At 47.2% G+C, this 12903-nt stretch overlaps 1 protein-coding gene across 4 annotated transcripts in view; it reads right to left on the reverse strand.

The window, feature by feature from the left end:
• AFF4 (AF4/FMR2 family member 4) overlaps nt 1-12903 on the reverse strand; it is a 53050-nt gene that overhangs the window by 19114 nt on the left and 21033 nt on the right. For all 4 annotated transcript variants that reach the window (XR_005626700.1, XM_039701628.1, XM_039701629.1 and 1 more), the window contains exons 6-13: nt 8615-8651; nt 7144-7192; nt 6010-6030; nt 5415-5469; nt 4430-4467; nt 3896-4058; nt 2521-3438; nt 6-94 (exon numbers count right to left, since the gene is read on the reverse strand). Coding sequence is in view for 3 of the 4 variants with exons in the window: in XM_039701628.1 (XP_039557562.1) it covers nt 6-94; nt 2521-3438; nt 3896-4058; nt 4430-4467; nt 5415-5469; nt 6010-6030; nt 7144-7192; nt 8615-8651 (1370 nt within the window). In the remaining variant the exon portion in view is untranslated. The remainder of the gene's footprint in view (nt 1-5; nt 95-2520; nt 3439-3895; nt 4059-4429; nt 4468-5414; nt 5470-6009; nt 6031-7143; nt 7193-8614; nt 8652-12903) is intronic.

A 12903-nucleotide genomic window follows, 5' to 3' on the forward strand; every position in this document is an offset into this window, starting at 1 on the left:
CTCACTCCCTGCTGCTGGAATTCTTGTGTCCTGAGGGAGCTTTTTCTTCCAGTTTCGTTTTCTTGCTTTCACTGGCTCTGTTTTCATCCTCGTTCTGAGCAAAGCAAATGAGAAAAACATGCAGCAAAGATCCACATTCACACATCACTGAGAGTGGAGCATTTCCCACAGACAGCACTGAGCAGGTGTTGCACAGTCACTACAGACCCAAAACCATGGCCTGTCCTCATCCTCAGATCCTCACCAGACCCTGGTACTGGAACAAAATGAAAACCCAGCCTGGCTGCTAAATTACAACCTGATAAAAGCAGCAACAGCCAAGCTGCTCACTTCAGCACAGACACATTACAAGCATGAAATCTCAGAAAAATCTGCCAAAGGCTTTGGCAAGATCAGGAGACAGATTTGATGTTGTGGGGTCTAAAGAGCTGTCTGATGAATGCCAGGAAAGGCCAAAAATCTAATCAATCTATTCAAGTCAGCTCAGAGATGCTGAGACTAGGTATTGATATTAATTTAATCCTCAGGTCACAGGGCCCTGAAGGTAAATTTCTAAGATGTCTTCACTGAGCACTGGAGGGATCAATCCAGTGAATAAGAGGGAAAATGGGGCTTACAGAATAAATCATTGGTGACAAACCCCAGTTTTGTTACTGATGCTGCAACCTGAGAACTGCGATCAAGGAAACCCAGGAAATCAAGTGGTGCCACTTGTGTTTGGAGCACAAACTTAAAACTGCAGGGGTGGGGAAAGGGGTCCTGTCCTTGCATCACCCAGGTTTCCATCCTCTCAGGAAGCAGCAGAGGGATCTGAGGCTTCACAACATTTAACCACCACTGTTTCCTGGGATAAAGCCTGAATTTAACTGGTCTCACCAAAGCTTTGTGGTTTGGATTTGAGAGCACAGATCTTTAATACTGGAATTCCCAATGTGTGCTTAAAGGCAAAACTGGCCAAAGAGAGAAAAGTCATGTGTGAGTGCATTCCCAGGAACATCAGGAGTTATACAGCAACACCTGCAAAAATAATTGTTCATTGTAGAGTTATTCCCTTTTTACAAAAGAAGTTCATTTCTCACTTCATTTTCTCACACCAGAGAAAAGAGGAATCTCAGTTAGGAACAGGATAAATCTGTTTGCAGTTACATGTCAGGGCTCCTGCACAACACTGACTTCAGCCAGTGATCCAGTTTACTTTGGGTGCTCAGAAGGGAACTGGTGTAACTGGAATGATCCAACTGCTGTAACTGGAATGATCCATCTCCTCAGGTGGCTCTGGGAATGATCTGCCACAACCCTGGGACTGCAGATGTCCACAAAGCCTCCAGCCCCTGTCAGGTCCCTTGGACGTGGTAAAATGGAGTTTTCAGAGGGACACCCAGAGCAGCACAGGGATTTCTGAATCCCTGCCCCAGGGCCTCAGAGCCCTGCACTCCTGGAAACCAGACTCCCTGGATCACTGAGCCCAGCTGACAGCCCCAGCTTTGCCCTTTATACAGGGTCCCTGTGCTGAGCTTTCAAAAAGCAGTTTAAAATTACACCAGCATTGACTTCTCACATTCCCCCCTCCAAGAGTATCCCTTCTGGTCAGCTCCACACTGACTCCTGCCATTTTACTGTCCCCCAGCCATTCCTGCTTTTTATTTCTAGCTGAAAAGATGAAATGCTTTTGGGAAATAGCACTATTACAGAGAGATGACCCTGCTCCCAGCAAAGCAGCACCTGAGATGTTTGCTGCTGCTGCCATGGCCCAGGCCCAGCCCTGCCCCATCCCTTATCCTGGCAATGGGCATTTCCAGGGCTCAGGGAGCTGATCCAGCTGAAAACTGACTTTTGGGGTTTTTTCCCAGGTGGATTTCCCATTGGATCAGCTGCCTGAGCTGGCCTGCAGAGCACCAGGGGCTGGTTCCAGGGAGGCAGGAGAGGGCTGCATGCAGAGCTCAGAGCCACAGGATCTCCCCGAGCTCTGGCTACAGGGCTGACACTCCCACAGGTGTTTCTGCAGGAAAATCCCAACAGTCTCCTGTAGCAGCACTGGGATGATCCAGGGGTTCCACACAGCAGAGCTCAGCCCCTGCCCTGAGTGTCACCTGCATTCTGGGCTACCCAAGGCCCTGAGAGGACAGGGGCATGTGGCCAGGGGGCTCATCTGTGTCTGAGAGGACAGGGGGATGTGGCCAGGGGCTCACCTGTGTCTGAGAGTACAGGGGCATGTGGCCAGGGGCTCACCTGTGTCTGAGAGTACAGGGGCATGTGGCCAGGGGCTCACCTGTTTGTGTCTGAGAGGACAGGGGGATGTGGCCAGGGGCTCACCTGTTTGTGTCTGAGAGCACAGGGGGCTCACCTGTTTGTGTCTGAGAGCACAGGGGGATGTGGCCAGGGGCTCACCTGTTTGTGTCTGAGAGCACAGGGGCATGTGGCCAGGGGCTCACCTGTTTGTGTCTGAGAGCACAGGGGCATGTGGCCAGGGGCTCACCTGTTTGTGTCTGAGAGCACAGGGGCATGTGGCCAGGGGCTCACCTGCTTGTGTTTCCTCTTGCCTTTGGTGGAGCTCTTGTCCGAGGGCAGCTTCGGGGCCTCCCGGCCGTGTTTCTCCGGAGCGCTCTTCTTCTCCGCCTTGGCTCCCTCAGAGTCCTTGTAAGGCTTCCCTGGTATCCTGGATAAGAGGCTCAGGTCAATCTTCACAATGAGTGGGTACCTTTCATCAGGATCACTCAGTGGGGACAGAAGCTCTTTCTCTTCCATAGGAGAGAACATTCTTTGCCGGAAAAAGCTGTCATCCTCCTCCATGGAAGATTTAACAGGAGTCCTATTGCTCTCAGAGTATTTGGGTGTTTGTGAGGAAGGAGGCAGACTCTCATTTTCATCTGAATCAGAGGATGAGGTATCTGTTTCGATGAATTCCCTGGATTTCTGGGCAGATTTGCTTGAAGCCTTGTATTTCTTTTTCTCTGTTGTAGGTCGAGGGGAAGACTTGGGCTCCTTCTTTATATTGGGTTTCCTGGAGCCTTTGGTGGCTGCCTTGTGCCTGTTTGAAGGGATATTTGTTGCCATGTCTACTGGGGTTTCACTTTCTATTTTAAGACCTCCTCTGGGCTCTTCCACAGATGTCTTTTCTGCTTTCTTGGGCTGTTTTTTCCCTACAGTCCTCCTCTGAGTCGAGCTGTCGCTCTGGGCAGGTGATTTCTGCCTGCCACGACTGCTCTCCGAGCCCTTCTGGGTGGGTTTGGAATCCCTCCCTGGTGTAGAAGAAATGGAGTCCTTGGATCCACCTTGATCAGTGTACCCACTCCCTGTACCCTGATCCCGTCCCTCTTTCTTGTAGCCTTGGGAAGAAGGGATATTGCTGTCCACGGAAGAAGCTGGTGACACTTTATGGGAATTAACTTTGTTCAACCAGTTATCCAGCTGCCACTTGTTTGTGGGTGGTGGCTCTGGCTAAAAACAAAGTAAAAAATAGAGTTAGATAAAATATTTCTCATTTCTTCCATTTTTTCCACGTGGCAGCTGTACGATGCTGCACACCAAAGCATGAGGTACACCCAAAACCTGAAATAAACAAATGAAAACCAGGCCCAAACAACACAAATTTTCCCTTTGTCTGCTACCAACAGGCAATATTTGATGCCATGGTTTTTTAGGATTCTGATACCACATCTAAATGTGCTCTCCAACAGACAACTGGTGGTAAAAACCACCTCAAATCAAACATCAAATGTGGGCTTATCTAGAGAAGTGTCCCATGCACCACGGGGACTGCAGCAGACCAGCCCAGCCTGACAGCGAGCGCACGCTGGTCGGAGTTTTGTCTCCAGCAGTGAGAATCTGCTGCACCTTTGTGCTGTGCAAGGGCAGGACTGCAGGCCAGGAGCTGCAGCAGGCCCTGCTGCCCTACCTCGGGGGATGCACTCTGGGAGGGCTCGTTGGCCTCGCTGTCACTGGAGCTGCTCTCGCTCTCCGAGTCGGAGCCCGAGCTGCTCTCGGAGCCGCTGTGGCTGCTCGAGTCATCCCTGGAGTTATCTGCTCCTTCACTGTTGTGCTGGGAAGGCTCAGAATTACTGCAACACAAAGCAGGGACAGCAAGCATTACCCGAGGCACAGGTACAGCCTTCAAATCTTTTCATTAGATGGAACAAAATGCAACATTTTAATCAACATTCAAAAGAAAATTCAGCCAAAGTGAGCCCAGTTCAGCCTGCTCACAGTTCAGGCAACACCTAAAGGTGTTACCCCTCTCTAAGTGGTGTTTGATTTCCAGGAAATATTTAATATTATATTTATTACTATTTAATCACTGATTAAATTCTCATCACTTCTGCTTTATTACAAGCCAAAGGTGAATTTTGGAAACGAGACCAAGCCAGGAGTGCTGACTGGGCTGAACTTCCCCACGGTGCTGCCTGTGCTGCAATCCCCCAGGAATTCCTACCTTCCAGGTGTGCTCCTTGGCACGGTCTTATCGCAGTCCTGCAATTAAAAAAAGAGCTTGAAGCTTCTAGAAGCTATTTTAGGCTGGTATATACAATTAAGTTGCAAAACATTGGTTTATAGCCTTTAATTTTTTAAACATACATTATTTGCAGTAGTTTAAATTTCTCTGCATTTCCAGAAGGAAGAAGCAGTGTTATTTTCTCCAAGTTTTCAGCACAAATCCCTATATTCTGACTCCATTTCTGAGAGTTCCCATTTCTACCACTAATTAACATCCCATTTCCACCTTTTTGAATCAGATGATTCAGCATTTCACAATGATTTTCCTGAGATGCCCAGGGTAAGTGGAGCTCACCAACTCCAAGTTTTCCACTTGAAGAAAATCAAGTACCAGAACTGAGAAGAAACCCCAGAGCAGTGGGGGTTACTGGGTAGCACAAACACATATTTTATTTTTATTTAGCATGTTAAGTGCCAGTCTGGCAGAAGGTGCACAAAGTTAATCCTGAAAAGAGTAAAGAAGAGACTTTTTAATAAATATTTAGGTGCAGCTGCACTCCCAGGGACTCCTTGTCACCCCAAACATCCCAGGGCACCAATGCACACAGATGTTCACCATGAGCTCTGTCACTGGGATGGCAGAACACAAAGGGGTTTATCTTTAATTAAGGAGCCATGATATCAGTTTTAAAGTGCCCTACTGTAATTTGATGTTCAGAGAAGGCCCATGTGAAATAAGTTAATAAGAATTTCTAGATAAAAGCAAACTGTTTCCACAAAACACAACATTTCAATTTCTTGAAAATGAAACTTTCCCCAAGATTACATTTAGGAATGCCTGAGGTTTGTCTAAAAACTTTCCATGAGCTTTAGTTCCACAGATCCCTGCTGAGCTGCCCAGGTTGCTGCTGGGCCACTCTCCCTGCCAGGGCTGCCCCATGGGTGAGTGCAGTGATTTTTGGGAAGCCATCTGAGGAACATACCTGCTCTCCATCGCTGTCTTCACTACTGCTCAGTTTTAAGTCATCTTTCAACATACTAAGGGAAAAGGGAGAAAGTGAGACAAGTTTTTCCAAGTACTTGAATTACTTGCAAAGCATTCTGCTAGATTTCAACATGGCACTGTTTATCCTGCAGAGGCTGCGTGGGTGAGAGGCACCAGACTGCACTCACACATTTCATGGTTGAGAATGGTGAGTTGAGTCATTCTTAGAGAAGAATGAGGATTCAGGTACTTTGGCTCCTGAGTCCATTCTGTTAAACTTAGAAAGGAAATCTGACACAATTTACTGCTGTGGGAGGAGGTAACTTGTGTTATGTTCAACTTCTTACACACAATGGGCAAGAATTGTGTTTGGAATGGAGGAAAGCAAGCCAGCCCCAGTGGCTGCTTCCTGTCTCGTGGCACAGTGCAACTGTCCTAAGCCATCATTAATTACTTTATCCAAAGCCACAATTGCTGCTGGTAGTCACACACACACAGCTCCACAAACTGAGAATGCATGAGCACAAGGAAAACACACAGCAGGGCCTCTGTGACTATTGGAAACATTTGATTATAAAAATAAAACAGCTTACTCTGTCTGGTTCGATTCACATCTGTGGAGGGAAAATGAGAAAGAATTAAAAGCCTGACTCCTGAGTTTCCCAGTGAGCTGCCCTGCTCATCTGAACAGCAACATCAACCTCTAGGAGCTCACTGCTGAACTACTGCTCATTGCTACCATTTTACAAATGATGCATTCATCTCCTTTTCAAGGGTTTTCTCTGCCAGATCACAATCACTTAAAAATACATTGAAAGTTGATTTGTCACAGTAAACATCATTTTAATTCCTTCTCCTGCATCCCAGCTCAGCAATGCCCAGTGCTGCCTCTTGCTCTCGGGGCTCTCCCACTCCCAGCCCTGGCAATGGCACAGTTCCCTCCCAGCCCCTTCCTGAACTGCCTGATTTTGGGACACTGACTCCAGGGTTGGATGAACTGGAGGGGGTTTCTTTTGTTTTATTTCTTTCCCATAGGTCAGGTGCTTTTTCCATCTTACCAATTCTGTGGCAGAAGCACCAGGCTGCACCCTGGGAGTGCATCCCAACAAAAGTTAACTGGGGCATGTTACTAACCCAGAGTCAGCTTTCAGAGTCTGCAACCTTCATTAACACACTGCTAAATATTTATTTTTATGGGCAGATTTATTTGGAAAACACCTTTTAACTGCATATCACAACTTTTAAGTATGAGAAAGGTGGACTACAGCCATGCAGAACATTCCAGTTGCCTCTGAGTTTCTCAGTGTTCAAAACATTTGTCAGGGACTTAAAGGGAGAGCAGAACAAACCTCACAGGATCCCAGACCCTGTTTTCTGTCTCCTCCAATCCAAAACCTCTCCTCATCCTGAATTTGTGCAACCTCCAGCTGCCAGCTCTGTTAGCTCCCATCCCAGGCTGATGCCCTTTCTGATTCCAAGCCAATTCCAAGGTCCAAACTCCTGCTCCTCTGCTGGCAGCTGACAGGAAAGCAAAGGAGCAGAAAGGCAGCTCAGGGTATTTTTGCTCACTCCAGTGAGCAATATTTGGTTTATTGTCCCAAAAAACCTTTTGCTGCCAGCCAAGGAGAAGGATGCTGGAGTGTCACTCACATTCTACTACACACCTTTTCCTAAATCTGCTAAAATACAACTTGTGCTTGTGAAATGTTTTCTCAGCAGGCACTTACGATTTGGATTGATGACCATTGGATGTTTTGGATGAGGGATTGTATCGTTCTAGGAGAGGAAAAGAAGAAAAGCACAGCTGAAAACTCAGGCACAGCAGAGGAAGTGCCCCCAAAGCTGCCACAAGGAGGGATAAAGCAAGGCCATGGGAGGGGACAGGAGGGAGCAGCACCCAGGGGACACCAGGTACCACCAGCCCCAGGCTGAGGGAGGGAGCAGTGCAGAGCAAAACACCAAATAATCTAACCAAGAAAATAGAGAAAATCATTTAAATCATTGCTGTGTAAACCAAGCCACAATAATTTGTTATTAACAGTGGAAAACTGTTCTGCTGCTAGCAAGACGAAATTCTTGCCTTACACAGGCAGGATCTGGGACACAGATCCATCTGCTGAGCTCTGACTGCTCCAGCATCCCCACACAGCCTCTGATGGATGAGAACCCACACCCCAAAATCCAACTCACACACTAATTCTGGCAGCAGGAATACACCCTGAAAAAATCTGCTTCTTCCCTGCCCTTTTCTTTCATTCTGGAAATAACTGGGTGCAGCTCAACAAAAACAAGAACTGAGGCTGTTAAAAGCTCTCCAGAAAATCCAAACAGGCCCAGGAAACTGGCTCTGTGTTTAATTAACCTTGGCTCTTCTTTCCCACACCTAAAGATCAGCTGCTCCCATAACGTGGGCCTACAGTTCAGCATTATGGAATTAAGTTGAATTTGTTTCCTTAAGTCCCCACTGTATCAGATGTTCAGATAAGCTGCTTGTGAATATCTAAGAATAAACCATTCTTCTTTTACTATTTAAGCTGTTTAATCACTTCAAGAGGGGGTGGAAGGACTTTTGGAAGGTAACAGTACTAATTTAATTCAGTTTTACCTGATATTTACTGAGTTTCATGCTCATTTCAGTAATATTCAAAACAATGACAGTTTAAAGAAATAAAAGCTACTTTTTTCCAAAGTCCAAAAGTGCAGGAAACTCAAGGACAATAACATGTGACTGAAGTTCTTGACCAGTTCTCTCTCTTGACTTTAAAATGTCAAAGTAAAAATAAATGGTGAAACTGCCAAGTGCTTCTTCTACTGAAATAAGAGCAACAGCACTCTTCTGTGCCTAAGCAGGGAGTTGGGTTTTTTAAGGTGTTTTGCTTTAGTACTCAGTTATTTTCAAATCAACTATAGAGGCATTTTGTAAAGAACTGGATCAATTAAAATACATCTTTTCCCTCAAACACACCACCCTTCCACTCAGGGATAACCTCCAGGATCTGAACAAGAAATGCAGAAGAAAATCAAGCAACTGTTTAACAGCTTAAAACTTGAGGAAGCAGAGAAAATCTGCAGTCAGCCTCCATCCTGTGAGCAGTCTGGAAAACCTCATTTCCTAAAAGCCCCGAGATCTTGGGAGATGCTGAGAGCAGAAAGACAACAAAAACATTCAACACGTTCCAGGAAGTTTCATGTACTCACTCTGTTCTCCAGTGCCAAAACTGGACTGCTGAGACTCCTGGGGGAATAAAACATCACAAGTGGGTTTTATTTCAGTGGGAATTCAAGGTGCTAAAAGCCAGGCTGTAAGGGAGATATTCTTTCTACCTAATGGATGAGTCTCTGGAAAAGGGGAAAAAACAGCAAGCAAAAAAAGGGATTCCTTCCCTAGGCCCTGGGGCACCCCGGGTGAGACCTTCACACTCCTCTTCCTCACCCACCTCCTGCTGTTCCCAAGGGCACATCAGGGCTGACCCTCCCAAATCCCCTCCTCCTCTGTGTTTAGGATGGAGAGCACTGCTCAGGATGTTTGTTTATGCTCCTGACACACACACGAGCTTTGCTGCTGTTTGAAGTGCCTTCCTTCCAACCCTTTCCTCCTCATTTTCCTTCTCCAGGCTCACACAGCAATTGGAACAAAACATCTCAACAAAAACCATTCCTCAGCCACCAAGGAGCACAGGGACAAGGTGAGGTTCAAACGGGACCAGCTCTGCACACTGTGCCCCAAAGGCTCCCCGTGGGTGCCTGGCACACCCGGGCTGGGTGGGCAGCACAGCACTGCAGCCCAGAACAGCCAGGCCTGGGAGAAAGGCAAGGAAATGTGTGTTACATCCACAGGAGGGGCTGCAAGGGACCTCACAGCCCACCCCGTGCCACCCTGCCATGGCAGGGACACCTCCCACTGTCCCAACCCCAGTGTCCAGCCTGGCCTTGGCACTGCCAGGGATCCAGGGCAGCCCCAGCTGCTCTGGGCACCTGTGCCAGCCCTGCCCACCCTGCCAGGGAACAATTCCTGCCAGTATCCTATAAAACCAGCCAGGAAAGAGGAAGTCTTGCAGATTTCAGCACTTTTATCATCCTCAGTATTCCCATTTCAGAAAGTCCAATTCTGACTCCCAAGACACAGCTGATTATGAACTTTACTGAAATCCCAACCCTTGTTTTAACAAATACACAGAGGCTGCTGAGCCACTGCAAGCTCCCTTCCAGGCTCCAGTGCCTTTTTAAAATAGGACCTTCCTGACCTCGTTTCAAAATGAGGACAGCTGATGGCCCCAGAAAAATAAATGGAGTCCAATATTTGCAATTTCTAGATATATACACACATTTTACTTACATGCCCTGGCAATGGCAAACCAGAACTACAATCCAACAATGAATTCCATTTTTCCTGGTCCACCTGTGACCTGGTTTTCCCTCACACCAAGCCAGTGCCAGGCAGTGGCTCCAGAGGCAATTTACAGAATGAAGTTTTTAAACACACAAAAGCTTTACACAGCAAAGCACCCTTGAGATGTTTTCAATTTCCCTCAGCTTTGTATTTCAAAAATAGAACAATGCATTGAACAAGGACTTTGTGGATGGAGATGTTCCTAAGGAGCTTTTCTTGGGAGGTGTTTCAAATACCTCTGATCTTTACTAACTGAAAGGAAGGGACAATAAAAACAATAATAAATTTTAAGAAAGAATTCAAGAGCAAAGCAAAGATGGAAAGAAGCCTTGTGAACAGCCACGATCCCTTCAAAATAAAGCAATTTCTTATCATTTACACAGGTAGGAGGAGGCAGGTGGGAATCCCTGGTTTTCTTTTGCCACTGGCAGCTCAGCCAAGCCAACAAATTGAGTGAAAAAAGAAACAAAGACCTCAAACACTGCACGTCCAAAGCCACAGCACTGGGGGAGCACGGCGTGGGGAGCTGGCACCCCTTCCAGCTGCACATGGATTGGGAATTGTGCAGAACACACCTGCCTAATTCCCCACTTGAGTCAACTTCCTATTTCAGAGGCAAAGCACTGGCTCTCAGCTAAGTGCACTTTAATGAGGTGTTATGGTTCAATGTGCAACTTTTTCCAACTCCCTTGCCATCCACTGGATACATATTTCTTCAAGAAACTCAGAGACTAAAAAAAAAAAAAGCTCTACTTTCAACTCCCAGGTTATTGAGAGCAGCAGCTTCTAAAGGTCTGCTTCAGAAAGAAATTGCAACTGAAAGGAAGGAAACCCTTTCAAGCAAAGCAGAATGGACTGAGGTTACACAGGGAAGACACTGGAGCAGGAAACAAAAACTCTGACAAAAACACCTGGAGAGAGGAATTGTGCAGCTGGACAGGAGGCAGCAGGGCTGGGCTCCCACCCCACAGCCCTGCTGAGGGGAATACTCCCAGCTGACACCTGGCAGCTCAGGTCAGATCTCCTTTCTGCTGCCCAGGAGAAGTTTGTGCCTCCCAGCAGGGAAGGGATGCAGGAGGGCTCCTGCTGGCCCCAGCTCTGCAGAGGGACAGACAGCCACCCCCTGGGAGCCAAGCCTCCCCTCCAGCCCAGCTGGGCTGCTCAGTGCACTGCATGAACACTGCCAGCATTTCTGGAGTGTCTGACTGTGAGCCCACAGATAAAATTATGGAGTGTTAGGTCACAGGATAACATTTTTTATCAAGACACAGCAATCTGCATTTTTCCATAGCATCCATAAAACTTTCCCTGACCTATTTTCATGGAGTTTTCTCTTCTGATCCAAGACTTCCTGGGAACTATTAGATATATTTATAGTAATCAGAGAGGCCCCAGTCAGGAGGTTGGGTTCCTTCGAGTTACTCACTCCCTACACACAGGGAAAGTGATCCCATCCCAAGAGCCTGGCAAATAAAATCAAGTGGTGCACCAAGGGCAGCTCCATTTAATGGGAGCAGGAAGAACACACCAGGCTCAGCCCACAGGGGCAATGCTGTGAAACACTCCAGCAATAAATGGAGCACAGTATGAAAGAGAAGGAGCTTTCCTCCAACAGAACTGCTTGATTAAAGCAAACCACTGTTGTTTTGTTTGGTGGATTCTGCTCTGGGCCCAGACTGCACAGGCCCATGGCTCACTGACTCCCTGGAATTCTGCAGAGCTGCTGCTGCCAAGAATGACAGAGGGGAGAAGGCAGAGGAAATTATAGGCTTTGGATGCAGAGAGAGAATTTGACAGAGTTCCATGGCTAAGATGTGCAGCCACAAAATAAAAAAGCTGGCAAAAAGTCAAAAAGACTCAGAGCTGCCATAAATGGAATTTTTTGCAAACTGGGTGAAGAGACACAATCCAGGTTGAGAGGTTCAAAAATCCTCCTTTTTGTTCAGGCACTGCCAGAGCTGTCAGGGTTACATGGCCTCTGTGCCACAGCCAGAGGGATTTCTGCACACCTTCCCCTGCCCACACTCAGCCAAATGCCAGGGAAACTAAAACCAAGCAGCCCCACAGCCAAGGGTGCCCAAAATGCAAAGGGAAAATTCCTCCCCAAAGGCTCAGGAATGAGTACTCAAATGAGCAGAGGAATAAGGACCTTTGTTGATGAGGAAAGGTGGGGAATTTCCTTGTAAGAAAAGGTATGAATTATTTCCAGGCTGACAGTTTTACATAGTTCACAAATAAACCCTGACTAAAAGCAATATTTGCAAGATTAATATTGATCTAATGCTAGGAAAACAGAAAACAGGATTTATTCTAGGTATGCCTTCCAAAGTAAAGCTGAGAACTGAATGGTAAATTCTGCATTTTTTGATACTGAAGAGAAGCAAAATGCAGTGACCAGGGACAGGTCACACAGAGGTGGTGACAGCAGGACTGGCCCTGCTCTGGGACACCCAGGCAGGATGAGAACCTGAACCTGGCCCAGTCTGGGGGAGGTTTGTGGATGTGCCCTTCCAGCAGGGACTGCCACCTTTGGCTGCAGGAAGGTCATGTCAAAGCACTCACATAAAAGGATGGGATTAGGGACGTGACAGTAGAAACCTCAGTGAGAAAGTCTTCTCAAAATGATTCCCTCAGATGTTCTGTTTTGGGGAGCAATTTGGGTCAAACAGGAATTTAAGAGCAATTAAGTGGTGCCTAGAACAGCAGCTGGTCAGAGAGAGCATGGTCTGAATTATTACATAGGTGACTTTTAAAAGACAAACAGCAATTTTTTCACTCTGAAGCTCTGCCAAGTTAGGGGTGGAGCACCCCAATTCATCCCAGAGAGATGTTGAGTCTGGAGAAAGATCACGTCGTGGAGCTGAATCTTTTACTGGTGATCTGCAGACCCAGGAACCAGAGCATGAATTCCTGGGTGAGTCAGCTCCCCATGCTGGGTTTTACCCACACTGCCTCCCCTGGGCTTCCAGGATCCTGCAGAGCTGCTCTTCCAGGCAAACAATTCCCAGTGCCCTGCGTGTGCCCTGCAGCTGCCAGCCCCAGCCCCAGCCCCAGGGGAGGCAGCTCTAGAATTCCCTCCTCAGAGGTGTCAGCTCCA

Source organism: Passer montanus, unplaced genomic scaffold, assembly GCF_014805655.1.
Source record: "Passer montanus isolate IOZ18808 unplaced genomic scaffold, ASM1480565v1 scaffold15, whole genome shotgun sequence".
Taxonomy (NCBI): domain Eukaryota; kingdom Metazoa; phylum Chordata; class Aves; order Passeriformes; family Passeridae; genus Passer; species Passer montanus.